Source organism: Mytilus edulis, chromosome 5 (assembly GCF_963676685.1).
Source record: "Mytilus edulis chromosome 5, xbMytEdul2.2, whole genome shotgun sequence".
NCBI classification, from domain to species: Eukaryota; Metazoa; Mollusca; class Bivalvia; order Mytilida; family Mytilidae; genus Mytilus; species Mytilus edulis.
This window is the reverse complement of record NC_092348.1, coordinates 93,294,254-93,312,501: the sequence shown is the minus strand read 5'-3', so window position 1 is coordinate 93,312,501 and position 18,248 is coordinate 93,294,254. Positions and strand designations below refer to the sequence as shown.

Below are 18,248 nucleotides of genomic sequence, written 5' to 3'. Positions count from 1 at the left end.
TGAATAACAATGTTACAGTGGCTAATTATTAGTCCTGTAAAGAATTGATTTGCTCATTAGATCAACAGAGTGTAATATATATTCAAGTCATTTGCGTATTTTTCATAGAAACCAACATTAAAAAAAAAAACAAAGTTAAGGTACATGCTTTGGGAAGTTAAGTTCAGAAATGTCATTTAAAAACAATTGAAAAGGCATCCAGGCAAATTTCCTTACAAAACTTAGATATATTCAATCTTGATGAGTTCTTGGTTTAAATGGTAGCATCATAGTTGGCACAGATTTTTGTATAATTTAACCCAATATTCTTATAATAAACTGGTAGTGTCTGAATCCTTATTAAAATATGTATTTTTTTTCTCCCAATGATTTTTAGTTCAAGGCAACAATGTTTTTGTTTTTAAGGACCCTAGTTTTTTACATTAAATTTTTTTTAATCCCAAGAATTTCAAAATAAATAGAGTTACTCCTCTTTGAACAAAATACGCTGAGCATTTTAAAATCTGAACAGTTCATCCATATTGGTTTTTGAAGTTTTAGTGTCCTAAATATAATCCATCTTCATGCTACTTTGAAGCAAAAATTTATACAAAAAATATAAAAATACCAATTAGTCCTGATAAAGGCCTTTTTTTTTCTAAACTGGTTTTGTTTTTTAAATTATTACTTATCTTTAAAAAAATTTAGAATCAAATACTGATGTAGGGTTGGTCACACAGTAGGGAAAATTTTTATATTTCTCGTTTTAGTAAAAGAAGGAAAGGGCATGGAAAATGTCAGGACCAGACATAAAGTTCATTTCTATCTAATAAGATATGCTACTATTTGAATAATTCAACACAAGGGAAAGTCACAATTATCTTTTGAACATTGAATAAAAAATGCTGAAATTATGTTTATCCAGTATTTCAAAACAAGTGACAAACAAATTATGTTACAAAAAAATCACATGATATTTTGTATGCAAAGTAATTCTATCACTTAAAATTGTCACAAAAACAATGAAATTTCTACATGCACATAGGTCATTTCTCTTTAAAACAGAAAAGGTGTATATAATTGAGAAACAAGATGGAGAGAGATATAGAGAGAGAGAGAAAGAGAGTTACATATAGACAAAAATTGTTTGCTCCAATGAGATCATAGGAATCATCATAATATTGAAATATGTCTGATACATAGCAGACAATTATTGATAGAAACATACTGGTAGTCGCCTAGATATGTCAGACTCAGCAGACAGTTATTATGCAATTGACTACACACACATAGTGTGTAAAAATATGTAGTTTTTTTTTTACATGTGTATGATACAACAGACAATTAGTGTTTATTTAACTTGAAATGGTATAGTCTTGTTTATGTGTCTTACACTAGAGTTAACAGCTATGATTTTAATACAAAGGACAAAAAATAAACCACCCCCCAACCCCTCCTCCCTTACTGTAGTTACTGTTTAATCCCAAATTACAAGGAAAATTCATCTAAATAAATTAAAGAAATTCAATGAAATAAGACATAAAGTTAGCAAGGCCCTTCTTACCAATAAACATTCACATCCATGCAGGAAGATTTCCTACTGGAAAATATAACCTCTCTATTTCTTATTATCTCAAGTATCTCGAAATATTCCAGATATAAAATGTAGATTTAAGAAAAATAATTGAAGAACTTGAAACTAAAGCTGGTTCACAATAAAATCTGGTATCACAGTGCAGTGAAATAGTGATTATTTTTCCCATCCTCTGTCTTAAGCAGTTTTATTCCATATGAAAATATTTAATGCCTTATTTTATATTTTCTTTATCATCACAACTGAAACCATGTGTGTCCAGAATATTTGATAAAAATTCATTTTAAACAAGGATATGTGTCCGTAGGACAACATGCCTCATTCTTCCATTTCCATGTTCATTGAACTGTAGAATCTGGGTCAAATAGGACATCATGCCTCATTGTTCCATTTCCATGTTCATTGAACCGTAGAAGTTGGGTCAAAACCCTATTTTGTCATATTTTTTGTTAAATTGTCGTCATAATAAGAATGTTTAATCAGTTTAAAGTTGATGTGACCTTCATGGTAAATTATTTTGAACTTGAACCAGATTTAGGACAAAAGGACACAAAGATTATACTTTTGTAGGCTGAGAGATCAAAATGTGTTGAAACCTGAATTGCTTGAATGTAACTTCATCTGAACAATATTGACTTCATAATTTTTTTAAAGCTCCAGATTAAATTAAAATGAGTTGACCATATTAAAATGGAAATGGTTTCGGTTGTGAAAAAATACTAAGTGCTTACATGACATTATCCCCTATCCAAAATCCATTCACCAGGCACACAAAAATGGTCCCATTAACATTAATAAAGTCATCAAAGTAGGTAAGATTGTAATCAAATGCCTGTTGTTAGAAACAATCTTTTAGAACCAGTAATTCATAATATTTATAAAACACAGAATTTGCCACTTCAGAATCAAAACTAAAGGTAAAAGACATTCTTTACACATCCTAACAATTTTTTCTATATTTTGAAAATTTTAGCAAGAAATGGATTAGATTTTAAAATAGTGATTGGCTCCTGGCATTTTAAATATTTAATATGAATATAGGTGTATTATCATTCTCAGATACAGTTAATGCATTTTTACATAATACTGAAAAAATTATTCAATTTATTAATTTCACAAGACAAAGTCTTGCATGACCAGAAAGGACTAATAATAGTTTTAATAATATGGAATCTTTGAGAATGAATTCATCTTAAATGAACTCTGGTATCTTTAGAACAAGACAATTCAATATAACAATTCCATCTTCTTAAGAAAAATAATTTCTTTAAAAAAAAAAATGTCATTATTTTCCTTTCCTTTAAAATTATTGCATTTTTCCTTAATTGAAAACCTATAAATTATTAATGACAAAACTGAATGTTGAAGTTTTCAATTCTGCAAATGTCATTTCCCTTGGAACAGAAATTTTCTCTTTTGAGTTGAAGTTTTAATTTCCTGTCATTTTGTATATTTCTGTATAAATGTCATAATTTGGTTTAGTTCAAAGTGTCACTACAATATTAACAATTATGCCATATTGGGTTTTATTCCTTTACCAGCCTAGTTTCAAATACTTTTTAATAATAAAAACATTATTACAATCAACTTGTTTCTAAAATATTTTTTTTTTAAAATTATTAATTTGACAGCCTTTGAATGAACTCCCCTAACATACTGATCAGAAATATAATGCGATATCAACCAATGTTATCCTTTTTGGTTAAAAATAGAAAAAAATCATATTGTATAATAGATTTTTTTTATCAAATTCAAGGTTCAAATAATTTTTTAAAAATAAATATGTATAAATATATATAATAATGAAACTTAGTTTAGAGAAGGAAGGTATTTAGGAAAATTAACATGGACAAATATTTCTTTTCCTCAACACTTTTTACAGAATTAATTTTGTTTTGCATGGAACATCAGTAAAAATAAATCACAAATACCTCGTTTCCTTAATTTCTATTTAATATTCTTACTCTAAGCAACCATAATCTACATGGGGATTACATTTATTAACTGACGTTTCTCATTTTAATGTAAATTCAGAAATTATTGCAATGTTTTTATTATTGCGAAAAATGTGACAAGGTAATAATTGCATTAATGTAAATTCGCATTTTGAAGTTTTTTATATGAATTAAACAGGACTTTTCTCAATATCGCAAAAATTAAAATCATATTTTTTTTCTACATTGACAAAATCGCAATAATAAACGCATGCAATAATTTCTGAATTTCCAGTAGTAATGTATTACAGATTCCAGTTCTAAAAAACAACCTGACTTAATATTTTGGCACAACCAGATAGCTACAGATTTAGATAAAATAAATATCAACTTTCCAGGTTCAAGAAAAAAAAAGGTGTTTCCATCTGAAATGAAGTTAAGACTACCAATGTACTGGCCTACATCAACATCAATATTGAAATTAGAACAAAATAACTAAAAACTATTCAGTAAAGCCACAAAGAATAACAATGATAATAAGTGCTGCTTTGCATTTCAACATAAAATGCTTAATTAGGAGCAGGGACAATCAAGTTCTATAACTCTCTCATAAAGATATGTATCACAAAAATGGCATGCCCTTTGTCAAATGATAGACCTAACCAAAAGAATATCACAATAGCTTCATCTCCCTTTCAAATAATTTAATAAGCACATGGAAGGAGATAAAATGGCTGCCAACCGACAATCATACAGAATTTTTTGCTGGCGCTGCACTGTTATGATAAACGTTTGTTCCTAAGACTCCTCCTGGATAATCGGGAGGTCGGTCCATATTAACTCCAGTATTACGTGTAGTTTGCCTAAGTTGTCTTGAGGACACAGAAGTTCTATTAAACTGCTGCGGTTGTTGAAAGCACGAATGATTGTTATTTTCTGACATACTGTAACAACGCAACACAGGGCATCCACTATTATTGTCTGTTACTAAATTACTATTTTTGGCTTGGCCAATGCTATCTATGGAGGACGTAGACCGAGAACTATAAGGAGGGGGACTGTCCTTATCGTATACAGTTTTATTTGGTGGTGGTCGAAAGCATATTTGATAATCACTCCTTCGATGACGTTCCAATTTGTTCTGACTTTCTATATAACCCTCCTCCCCATCCTTGGATATAGGGATATGGGGCGGTAATTGAACAGAAGTTTGTGCTGATTGCATTATGATATTGCGTTCACGTAATAAAGCGGTCTGATGCTCGATATTATCCTGATTGGTTGATCCAGTTGATGATGTGGATGGCACATAGACAACCTGGAATGAACAAAACAAAGTAGCTTTTAATATATACACAATAGTATTACAAACTAAATACTCTGCAGACACAAATGTTCATTGCTATAAAAGTAGTCTAAAAAAAAATGGAAACTAAAATGATTATATTCATTGCTGGAAATCTAGTCTCTAAAAAAATGGAAAACAAAAAAAATGTATATTCATTGCTGTAAAAATACTGGCCATTGGATGCAAATAAATAGATCTACAATCTGTGATTTTTTTATAATTTTCCTCGCTTTTGGAAACAGATTTGCATTAGTTAATTTAAAATAGTTCAAAAGAATATCTTTTATTTCCCTTTTATTTCAGCATACAATCAAGTTCTGACCATCAAGATACATCAGTGTATCCCAAACTCTGTCCGACCGACAAAATGTCAGACAAAAAGTCATTCTGTCAGACAGAACCTTTAGGATTTTTTGGTTGAATATATAGAAGAAAAGTTGAAATTTCTTTTTCCGTCAGACAAACCCTAAAACAGTTTGGCACAGACTGATATATTTTGAATAAACCATTTGTTGCATGAGATATCCCATCAAAACTAATTCAGAATATCCTACCTAATACTGTAAATTCAGAAATGATAGCATGCATTTATTATTGCCATTTTGCATTTTAGACTAAATTGCAAGTTTAAATAATTGCGATTATAACCCTGTTTTTGCAATATATATATAATAAAAAGCATTTCAATATTTTTTTTTTATTTACAGTCCTCTGTTTTTTTTTTTTCATCATATCATTAGAAACAGATTCAATTGCATATTCCTATAAATTGTACAGTTATCTAAACTAGAAAATCCTAATTTTCAAATTTTATATTTATTTTCATACACCTGTGTAAAATAATAAAATTATAACTGTGTATTTTTATACACCTGTGTAAAATAATAAAATTATAACTGTGTATTTTTATACAATCTATATTCATCATGTTCATATATTTTATATATATTCTACATTTATTTATTTTAATTTAATTGTAAAATCCAAAATTCCAAATATTCTCTGATATCATATTTAACTGTAGAACAGATATCTTAAGAGAAACCAACAAGAACAGTGCAATGCATTCTGCAAATTAAAAACAAAATCATGAATTTTGAACAAACCTATAGAAGATGTCCGTTGGTCTGTAAGAAACTCAGAAAATTTTAATTTTACATTCGTTCATCAAAAATAAAAATAATTTTGTATAATTGCTAAAGGTATTTTAAACCAATGAGATAATTAGAAAATATTACCCATAAAGCCCTATTTTAGAAGAGCCAATCATATTATACAAACACTGCACCCTTGTTTTGTTTAGATACTATTTATGAGGTATTTTGTCTATTGTACTATTAACACCTATCCAGACATCTAAGTCCTGGCAGGTGAATTATTATAATTTTTACATCACTGTCTGGGGGAGGTTATAAATGCACATCAAAAGTCAAAAGTAGCCCACACAAATTGAGAACTCTTGTCTCTTATTTTCTACAAGTATGACTATGATGACGTAGGAAAACTGCTAAAAGATGCTATAATGTATTACTTTACATACTATAAATATTTCCTATTGCATTTTTGATTTTCAGCACTTATCACTTTTGGACCATAGATCACACATTCTTCCTGGACACACAATGCTTTTACAATTATTTTTGTGATCAATTTTGTTAATTGTTCTTTATGTCTACGACCCTTTACACTGATGTTCTGTATATGGAATAAGTCTCGTCATAGAAAGAAAGAAAGTACAAGGAACAATAGTATATTTATCACAGAACTTAGATATAACAGAGAGGAACTAGAGGCTCTCAAGAGCCTGTGTCGCTCACCTGTTACTGTATTTACTGATGTCGGCCATCTTGGTTGGCAGGCAGGGTCATTAGACACTTTTTTAAAATAGATACACTTGAAATGATTTTGGCCAAGTTTGGTTAAATTTGGCCCATAGTTTTAGAAAAGAAGATTTTTGTACAAGTTACAAAAATGACGAAAAGTTGTTCAATATTGACTATAAAGGACAATAACTCTTTAAGGAGTTCTCTGACAATTTTGGTCATGTTGACTTATTTGTAGACCTTACTTTGCTGAACATTATTGCTGTGTACAGTTTATCTCTATCTATAATAAAATTCAAGATAATAACCAAAAACTGCAAAATTTCCTTAAAATTACCAATTCAGGGGCAGCAACCCAACAACCAGTTGTCCGATCCATCTGAAAATTTCAGGGCAGATAGATCTTGACCTAATAAACAATTAAACTCTGTCAGATTTGCTCTAAATGGTTTTGAGTTATAAGTCAAAAACTGCATTTTACCCTTATGTTCTATTTTTAGCCGTGGCGGCCATCTTGGTTGGATGGCCAGGTCACCGGACACATTTTTTAAACTAGATACCCCAAAGATGATTGTTGACAAGTTTGGTTAAATTTAGCCCAGTAGTTTCAGAGGAGATTTTTGTAAAAGATTACTAAGATTTACGAAAAATGGTTAAAAATTTACTATAAAGGGCAATAACTCCTAAAGGGGTCAACTGACCATTTCAGTCATGTTGACTTATTTGTAAATCTTACTTTGCTGAACATTATTGCTGTTTACAGTTTATCTCTATCTATAATAATATTCAAGATAATAACCAAAAACAGCAAAATTTCCTTAAAATTACCAATTCAGGGGCAGCAACCAAACAACGGGTTGTCCGATTCATTTGAAAATTTCAGGGCAGATAGATCTTGACCTGATAATCAATTTTACACGGTCAGATTTGCTCTAATTGCTTTGGTTTTTGAGTAATAAGCCAAAAACTGCATTTTACCCCTGTGTTCTATTTTTAGCCATGGCGGCCATCTTGGTTTGATGACCAGGTCATCGGATACATGTTTTAAACTAGATACCCCAAGGATGATTGTGGCCAAGTTTGGTTAAATTTGGTCCAGTAGTTTCAGAGGAGAAGATTTTTGTAAAAGTTTACGGACGACAGACGCAGGACGACGGACGACAAGTGATGAGAAAAGCTCACTTGACCTTTCAGGTCAGGTGAGCTAAAAAGAAATTGCACATGATCTCCAGCTAGACACACTAACTTGTAATTCATAGACAAATGTAAAAGTATTGGAAAACAAGAAAAGGTGTCAGACTGGTTTACAAAATGCTAACATATTACCAGTACAACTCTTCAAATCACAAATATGCAGTCGTTCTGTTCTGCAGTACTTTAAAAAAGTGTAAAATAAAACATGTTAATTTCATTCAAAATATTTAAAAATTAAGAAGTATTTATATGCTAGTTCCAGGATACAATAGTTAGTTAAATGTGTCATGTGTGACTTTCATAACCACCTGACCAAAATGTAGGCATTGTCACTGCCAACACATGTTGAGAGAACAGATGAAAGTTTGATTTAATTCTGCATGAAATAATTTTGAAATTAAAATCTAACCAGATGCAGGGCACAGCTTTATACGACTGCAGACGATGACGACAGCATATTGAAGAACCCCGTATATTCAATTTTGGTTGAAATCAAACAAAGTTTAATTTTTGACCCTTTGGACCTAAATGTAGACCAATTTGAAAACGGGACAATACTGTGCAATTGAAAATTTCTTGCTATTGTGTAAAACTGTGCAATTGAAAATTTCTTGCTATTGCGCAATATTGTGTAATTAGATATTTCTTGCTATTGCACAATACTGTGCAATTGAAGATTTCTTGCTATTGCACAATACTGTGCAATTGAAAATTTCTTGCTATTGCACAATACTGTGTAATTGAAGATTTCTTGCTATGCGGAATACTGTGCAATTGAAAATTTCTTGCTATTTCACATTACTTAATATAATAATTTTGGACCAACTTGAAAACTGGGCCCATAATCAAAAATCTAAGTACATGTTTAGATTCAGCATATCAAAGAACCCAAAGAATTCAATTTTTGTTAAAATCAAGCTAAGTTTAATTTTGGACCCTTTTGGCCCCTAATTCGTTGGGACCAAAACTCCCAAAATCAATCCAAACTTTCCTTTTGTGGTCATAAACCTTGTGTTAAAATTTCATAGATTTCTATTAACTTAAACTAAAGTTATTGTGCAAAAACCAAGAAAAATGCTTATTTGGGACCTGTTTTTGACCCCTAATTCCTACACTGTTGGGACTAAAACTCCCAAAATCAATCTTAACATCTTAACCAGCATTTCTGTTTAAACTTAATACTATGCTTAATGTTTTATATAACTTCACACTATATTCAACATATCAATGGTAAGAATGCTCTAGGTGGACACAAGTTATTGATGAAGGGACAAACTTTGTGTAAAATTTAAAATGTCAGACTTGTCACACAACTGATATGTAGTCTAGACAACCAAGCAGTGCTCAGACAATAACAAGTCTATACAAAAATAAATGTAAATTCTTCCTAATTTTTTTTTTTTTGAAATTTCTGTCTGGTAATTATCAAAATGACCTTTGAGGTGGAACATTCTTTAGAAAATCAATCTGACCATCATTTCATAAAATAACAGAACCAAATTGTATTGAAAAAAATCTACAATGAACAATTTTTGTATGAAACCTTATGGTGTTGGGTGAAATCTGTAATGTTGATACTGCATGTTCAGCAACTAACACCTTTAATTTAATTCTGATTTAAAATTTTCAAGTATAAAAAAAAGGCGTGGTTTGAATGCCAACGAGACAACTCTTTTTAAGAGAGACCAAATGACATAAAATTAACAACTATAGGTCACCCACCATACAGTCTTATACTAAACATTAAGCAACTAACACCTTCTAGATTATTAAGTAAGTTGGCCTATTTCTCAGACAGAAGACATTAAAAAATTTAAATTAAAAAAAAAAAAAATGTTTTATATATATTTATGTAATTTGTATTTTGTTTGCCACAAGCTGTTTGTATGCTTTACAACAAGAAAGATTATTATAATTAAAATACATGTATTTTACAACATATTTTAAGATCTTGTATTGAACCAGCAAAAGTAAATCAAGTAAATAACCAAATGTGTACATATCTTTCGTTTGATATTTTTATTTTTAGTCTGTAACATACTGCATCAAACCAGCTGTCACTGTGATTATACGTCACATACAGTTTTAATGGATAAACAGAATAATATAATTCCACAAAACAGGAAACAAAACCAAAAACCAAAAATATCTTATAAAGCAGAAAATCTCAATTTTCAGAAGATCAGTTTTCAAGTACGTAATAGAACAAAGAAAAATATGGCAATACCCTGACATTGCTTTCCTACTTATTTCAACTCAAATTGTCAGAAATTTTAGAAGAAATTTTCATTTCTTACTGAGGCAATCTAACAAAATATAGTTAATTGTAAGATTTTAACCTAAACTGATTTATTTCCACAGTGTTCCACAATTACTCAATAGTCACTGTAGAAAAGGGCCTGAATGCAAGACTTTATAAGCAGGGGTATAATAAGCTAAAACAGATCTACTTAGCCAGTCAACATATAGAACACCAGTTTGGTTTTTCAGGTTCAACAAAAATACTTGTTTCCATGTACTAGCCCACAAATATATTTCATCATCTAGTATAGTGTAAGCAGGGCTGTGTTCAATATCGTAGCTGCTTAATATATCTATATAGATTTTGTCTATTGAACTTGTAGCTAGTCTTTAGTTTTTACATAGATATTGATAGCAGCTACGTAGATGCTACGATATTGAACACAACCCAGGTATTTATTTGCCAGCAGTGTAACCAGGTATTTGGATGTCTACAGTGTCACCAGGTTTTTGAATGTCTACAGTGTAACCAGGTATTTGGATGTCTAAAGTGTCACCAGTTGGATGGCTACAGTGTCACCAGGTATTTGGATGTCTAGTGTAACCAGGTATTTGGATGTCTACAGTGTCACCAGTTGGATGGCTACAGTGTCACCAGGTATTTGGATGTCTACAGTGTAACCAGGTATTTGGATGTCTACAGTGTCACCAGGTATTTCGATGGCTACAGTGTAACCAGGTATTTGGATGTCTACAGTGCCTACAGTGTAATCAGGTTTTTGCATGTCTACAGTGTCACCAGGTTTTTGGATATCTAGTGTAACCAGGTATTTGGATGTCTACAGTGTCACCAGGTATTTGGATGTCTACAGTGTCACCAGGTATTTGGATGTCTACAGTGTGCATATTTACTGATTTGGACAGACTCTTTTCAAACTTCTCTAGAAAATGGAAATACAATAACACAAAAAGGAGGTTCAAAGCCAAGTCTGGTGGGATGACCTGGTTTTTTTCTGATCTAGTTTAAATCCATTGCATCAATTATTTTTGAGACAGATGTCCATTTTTTATCTATAAATGAACCGTTGAAAGGCAATTTATTACATCATTTATTTTTTGAGACAAAATGTTGAAAAAAATTATTCAAGTGAAAAACATAAATAACAAATGAGAATAATCTATACCTGCTGATTTAAACATATTCCTTTATAAATATATTTCAGTGTAATTTGAAGGAAAAGCTGTTGCCTATTAAGACTAACAGCTATACTTAATGTAGACCAAGGAACGTTTCATTTTAAAAAAGGATTTCATTTATTTAATGTTCAAATAATGCTACTTTATTTGTAAAAATTACAATGAAAAAAAATCTTGTCATAGAAATCTTTCACCTATACACATGTGTACCATGGGGCAAGAGAAACATGGTTCATTGAAACTTGAAGAACAAAAAATAATTGTGAACCACATGTAAAAGTGTGATGAAAATGCGACATCAACTTTCATTACTGGAATTCAATGACTCTAAGGTTGAACTTCTGAAAAATTCTTTTACCTCTTCTTATAAAGTTGGGATATGTCTAAAGGTTTTTTTTCTAAGCTAAGACATTTTAAAATATTGTGGTTCAGGGTGTCATAATAAATAAATGTTCACCAGTTAATAAAAGCTTATTTAGACTTGTCCTTTATCATATGAATCACAAACTAAATTGGGTTCCTTGCATTGAGACACAGTTAAAAGGATTGTTGACCCATTTGCAAATAGATTTTTTTTTTAGCATGTTGATGATGGGGCTAATCATTTAAATTTTTGTCCAGTTCTATTTTAGAAATGGTTGTAGCCATTGTAAATGATTGCAGCTGATCAACAATAACCTGAATTCTTATCACAATATAAGAATCAATAATGTTATATAAGCTAAATGTCTGCATTTTCAATATTTCTTAAAATAAATATGTAATTTAACAGAATTTATAACTTTTAATATAAAAAAAGCCATATTGGTAGATCAGTGGTAATATAAATATAAAATTAAAACTATAATTAAACTAGGAATGTATTTATTAGTTGTTGTCTGACACTCTAGTTGATACTAGACACGTACACCTTGCAAACATTCCACACACCTAATATAGTTGACCTTTTGAATATACAGAACTTGAAAAAACAGACCAAAACACAAATGACCAATGAACCATGAAAATGAGGTCAAGGTCAGATTTCATTTAGGGTTTTGTGTTCCATCTACATGTTTAGGACTTTCCTACTATAATAGAAAAAAAAACAAGTCTCCTAAAGGGTTATTTGTGCCGAAAACTTTTAATTAACACCAAAAGTGAGCATCAAATGTGATATTCATTTAGGGAAAAACTAAATACTGCCCATAACAGCAACATAGCGGGTTCATAGTACATCTTATAATTAATAAAATATCATCTATTTAAAATATAAATCCCAATGTAGAGGTGAACTTCAAATAATATTTTTTGCTACTGTTTTTGTAGATAATTACAGAGAAAACTTACAAAGATTAAACACATACCCTAAACATTATAGGTACACATCAAAACCATCTATTCTCCTTTGAGGTTTGACAAATTGCTTTCCTCCTTTAGTGTACAAATAACATTTGATCCACTGATTTAAATTTTCAATTCTTCCATAAGGAAGTTCCGCAACTGAAGTTAACGTAATTTACATATTAAACAGACTTTTATTTAATGACCGCAGAAAAATGGGAAATTGCGTAATAATTTATCATTTGATAGTATTACAACCTACAACTCAAGTGACTATATACTTATGCATAATCTGGTCCAATTACATTAAATTAGACGAAAAAGATTGTCATATAAAAAACGCTTTGTATTTCAGATTAATTTCCCATATTTTCAAGGAGTAAGAATCTAAAACAACTGAAATTAATAGACATTTTAGATGAATGGTATATAATGGTTATAAAGATTAACACACATATTTTCATAAGTTCATGGCTAATACAGGATTAAGTGAAAGCCATATTTATGTTTTTAATCGGGTTTTAATAGTTTTGTGATAATCAAACCACACATTAACCTCTTATGCTGGAAAATATACAAGACATATAGTCTACAATGGCAAATTTTCAAAAAAAAAATCGTTAATCTTTATTATGATAAATTATAATCTAGAGTCTGAAAATTCTTTAATAAAAATTTAATTTTTCAAAACTATTTTAAACTTTTTGTTATAACATAAGATAAATAAAACTTTCTCAATGTTGAGCAAAATTTTAATCAATGTTTATCATTTTGTTCCCAAAATAAATTGAACAGAATTGATGGTTACTTTGCCCCTTCAAAATACTTATTGGCCAAAACACCTTTTTAAGTAACATAATGAAATCATTTCTTCAAACTGTGAAAAAAAGTCCTTTGCTAGAGAATTTTTTTTGTTAGTACAAACTAGTGTTATGTAACAAAAATGTTTGTACAATCCATCATCAATGACCGAATTTCCGTTTCATAAAAAGATCGGTTAAATCTAACACCTAGTTATCAAGTTCTACCGTATAAAAAGTTTGACGTGCTGCTATAGCTTTGTATACAACAGCGTGATCAAATTCTCGATAGATCTACATTTAGCACAGACTCACTGTTGTACGTATTTATTGTAGTTGCAGTTTACCTTAAAAGAAAATCTGTATGCATCGTAACCTACGTGCAAACACTATGTCGATTTGACAAAATTTCAAAATGATTCATGATTGTGTTCTATTCTAATGCATAGCAAATTCAATTAATTCATTAGAGCTTGGAAGAAGGTATAAAATTAAAAGAAAAGAAAAGATGAAACTCTATAAATGATTTTCATGTATTATAACATCATGACATACAAAAGTTTGGCATTATAACATCATGTCATAGCATGACGTCATACAAAAGTTTGGCATTTAGATCTAAGGTTATCAATATTAACTTTAAGAAGATATTTTTTTTTCCTTTTTCAGCATATTGTAAAAATAAATTATTTTGTGAAAAGCATACTATTCATTATGTAAATCTATCTAATAAATACTTTATTTAAAGAGGGTAAAATCAGTTAGTACAATACTAATCTCCCCTGATGCCCTCTGAATAATTCAAAATATACAATAATATAATATATACATTTACATATATACTTTTTATGCAAAACAAAAGGTGAAAAACATACAGAATAGGTTCATGAACATAGTTTGTAAATGTCAGATGTACAAGATAAATATATGGACTTTTATTTAATAGACCCTGTAAGTTTCATCTGATAATTACATTTTTATAGTTTAGAAACAAGAAATTATAAAAACTTTGTTTGAACTGTTCTATCGTTTCTATCTTTTTTATTTGAACAGGAATACTGTTCCAAAGAACTGTTCCGGAGTATTGAAATGTTTTTTTTCATAAAATTTGTTCTCGGACGTGGTACGAAAAGACAATTATTGTCCGATGAACGCAAAGAATATCTTGCATTCACATTTTGGTTATTATTAAACAATTGACAAAGATAATCAGGTGCAAGACTATTTACACACTTATACATTAATACTCCTTTGTGATATGTGATTCTTGTTTGAAAAGTTAACCATCCTAATTGTTTAAATAAAGTTTTTGATGGTGTGTCATATGATTTGTTAAGAATTATTCTGACTGCCCTTTTTAGCAATTTTAACATTTTTTCCATATTTAGATTACATATTTCAGTCCATATTGTACAACAATAATCAAAAAGAGGAAGTACATATCCATTATAAAATAAACATAAACCTTTTCGTGGAATATAATGCTTTAATTGATTTAGTAAACCTAGTCTAGTACTAATCACAGTACATACTTTGTTTATTTGTTGATTACACGAAAGACAATCATAGATTATGATGCCAAGTAATTTTTCACAGTTTACATTTTCTAAAAGAATTCCACTATATTCTATCTTTAAAGTATCTTGTATGAAGCTTTCTATGTGAACCAACTAACATCGATTTGTATTTTTTAATATTTAGAATCATATCATTATTTTCACACCATATTTTAAAAGTTGCTATTTCATCATTAAGTTTATCACATATATCATCAATGGAATTTGAAGAGTATTTAAAAGTTGTGTCATCTGCATACAAATCAGGCTTTGTATGATTTAGCTGAAGTGGGAGATCATCAATATATAAAAGAAATAATAAAGGGTCTAGAATACTACCCTGTGGTACACCAAATGTTACTTTTTTTTTTCTGAAGATATGTTGTTTATTTTTTACTTTTTGAGACCTGTTTGATAAATATGATTTGAACCATTCAAAAGAAAGAGAATCAAACTTATACATTTTTAATTTTGATAATAAAATTGAGTGATTTACGATATCTATATAGAAGACTATGTGGTATGGCCTTTGCTCATTGTGGAGGGCAGTACAGTGACCTATAGACAGGCTATAGTTGTTAATTACTGTGTCATTTGCTCTGTGATAAAGACCGTACTTTGACTTATAATGGTTTACTTTTAGAAATTGTTACTTGCATAAAGAGTTGTCTCATTGACACTCATACCACATCTTCTTAAAACTTTATACACAACAAAACCCACCTCTGATCCTTGAGACTGAGGTCTTAATTGTCGATGTTCCACTCCTCGATCACGACTGCGCCACCTACGTAACATACGAGCTGTAGATCGACAGGGACACACAACACAGATAAACACAGCCAGTACGGGCATCAAAACAACAATCACTATAATCACAACTATCTTTGATATAGCTGAAATAACAAAATATTATCATCTTAGACATCTGGAATAATTATAAATCCATCACATACAGACGACAAACATTATTGTCTTCAAAGCAAAACATATATATATATCCCCCCCCCCCCCTTTATGAAGTACAAATTTTCTGTAGGCTTGTATGCCGACTACAATAAAGCCACGAAAATACCAAATTTTCTCAATCCATGAAAATTGGTACCCACGAAAATGAATGAATCCACAGTAATGATAGACATGATATTGTAGATCTATTCTAAACTATTCATCAATATAAAATAGCATGGCATAAAAGGATCAGAGCAAGATGTCACAGAACAGCTGATGAAACATCTTGGATGAGTTGTGTCTAGTAAAAGAGCATACTGAATATCATGAAAAATTCATCTTGCTAACTCAATGGAATAGAGAGATACATGTAGAGTTGTAGATTCACCTGAGGATTGCCAATTGACTGCAATTGATTTTTAAAAGGAGCAGGATGCCTTGTTATCTTAGGATAGGATCAAGATGACCTACCATAGGTATGTTAGGATTTTAAAATGTACAGTTTCATGAACATTTGATACATCAAATTTTTCAGTTCAGGGGGATTAAATGCAGGAAATACTCAATAGAGTGAAAATCCTTCTGTTGCAAAGTTGACACATCATAGTTTGTAATTGTACTAGGTTTGGTTTACATTATACAAACTGAGGCAGTCAGTGGGCCCCACTTATGAAAATTTTTTGGATTCGCCACCATTGTAGATCATTGAGCAAATATGCTGCATGTTTTTTCCCTTTCCGGTTCTCAAGAACAAAATGGGTTTTGTCAGATGTACATACCATATATGTATAAACTATCAGTTGATTATCTTTTCTTAAGAGTTATTGAGATTGTTATTTTTCAAGTGGCAACATGTTATACCAGTTGGAGTGCTGGTTTTATTCCACATGCTTCTCTAATAATGTTTTTACTAGTCACTTTAATTATTACAATATGACAGATATCAATGTTTATTTATGAAAACATGAGGTCATGTGTGCACTCATAAATTATCAAATTTGAGTACATATGCACTGCCTTGAGAGTGAATAGAAGCCATTCAAATCCATTGGTTTTATGAGCCACGTGTCTAGCATTTGTGAATAAGATATTTCATCTCTCTTCTCTGTGTCAAGAAACATTTAGCACCTTAGTCTAAGTTATATCTCCTTTGGAAAGAATGTCACCCAACAATTACCACTCTCAAGTTTGAGCTATATATTTTACTTGGGAAATGATCATCACTTAGATCTCAACATTATACTACGTTTTTCAATGGATTCATTTTGAATGTAATTTCTAAAATCATATTTTTCAAAAATACAGCTTGATGTGTTCTGTTTTATACAAAATTTAAAATGATTACAAACGACGGTGTCCAATATTCCTAGGCAGGTGTCAAAAGTTATATGCTTGAAATGCCAGCTCCTTGTTTTGTTATAGAAAATTTATGGGGACTTTTGTAGTTGTATTTGTTCTTTGTTCCTGATTATTGTGATATTAAGGTTTATGACCCCTTCTGTAGCCATTTTTGTACGAAGTTTTCAAACTTTAATTGTATCAAAACTACAGATATAATGAATTTTGTACATATACCAAGGGGAAACTTGATGCAATGCATAATTATTTACTGTTTCATTGCATTTAATAGAAAAAGAGTACTTTGTGGCAAATAAACCAAGATTTTTATAGAACATCCACAGCCTTTATTACAGAGATTTTTGTTATAAAATTTGAAACATAGATTACTCACTTGCTTTTCTATGATGTGCTAGTGTTTATTTTTTACAAAAAGTTCTAACCAACCTGTAAATTCCAAAATACCTCGTGCTGAGTCACTAAAGTCGAGCGCACTCTAAAAGGTGTACTTGATTTGGTCTATATTTTAATTTGTTTTAACCAATAACTACAATAATAAACTTGTTTTAAGGAAATCAATGCTAGCACTGCATGCAATAATCTTATTTCTATCAGCCATCAAATTGCCAAATATGAGAGTACAAGGAGAAAATTTCCATATGTTTAGCATTGAATCAACACAAGGGTACATAATCCTTAAAAGAAGAAAATTTAAATTTGTTATTTTTACATGTTATCTGAGTTAAATGTTCTATAATAATCAGGTGTTAAAAGAAATCTTTAAAAAAAAAATAATTAAAAAATGTCACATTATTCATAAGTTATGGTGATCATTACAAAAATTTGCAAGCTTTCATTTTTTTTTTTTTACCTGAATCATCAAAATTCACCCAGGGACAACAGATGTTAAGGGTATTTAAATAATTAATGGTCATTTCCATATAAAAAAACAAATCTTTCATTGGACATT

General features: G+C 30.2%; 1 protein-coding gene across 1 annotated transcript in view; it reads right to left on the bottom strand.

Annotated features, from left to right (window-relative positions):
* Positions 1-646: 646 nt before the first annotated feature.
* The window catches only part of LOC139525568 (uncharacterized), an 83,376-nt gene continuing 65,774 nt past the window's right edge, over positions 647-18,248 (bottom strand). Inside the window, exons 5-6 of the mRNA XM_071321022.1 lie at positions 15,713-15,885; positions 647-4,825 (exon numbers count right to left, since the gene is read on the bottom strand). Of these exons, the coding sequence (XP_071177123.1) occupies positions 4,256-4,825; positions 15,713-15,885 (743 nt within the window). The 3' untranslated portion in view covers positions 647-4,255. The remainder of the gene's footprint in view (positions 4,826-15,712; positions 15,886-18,248) is intronic.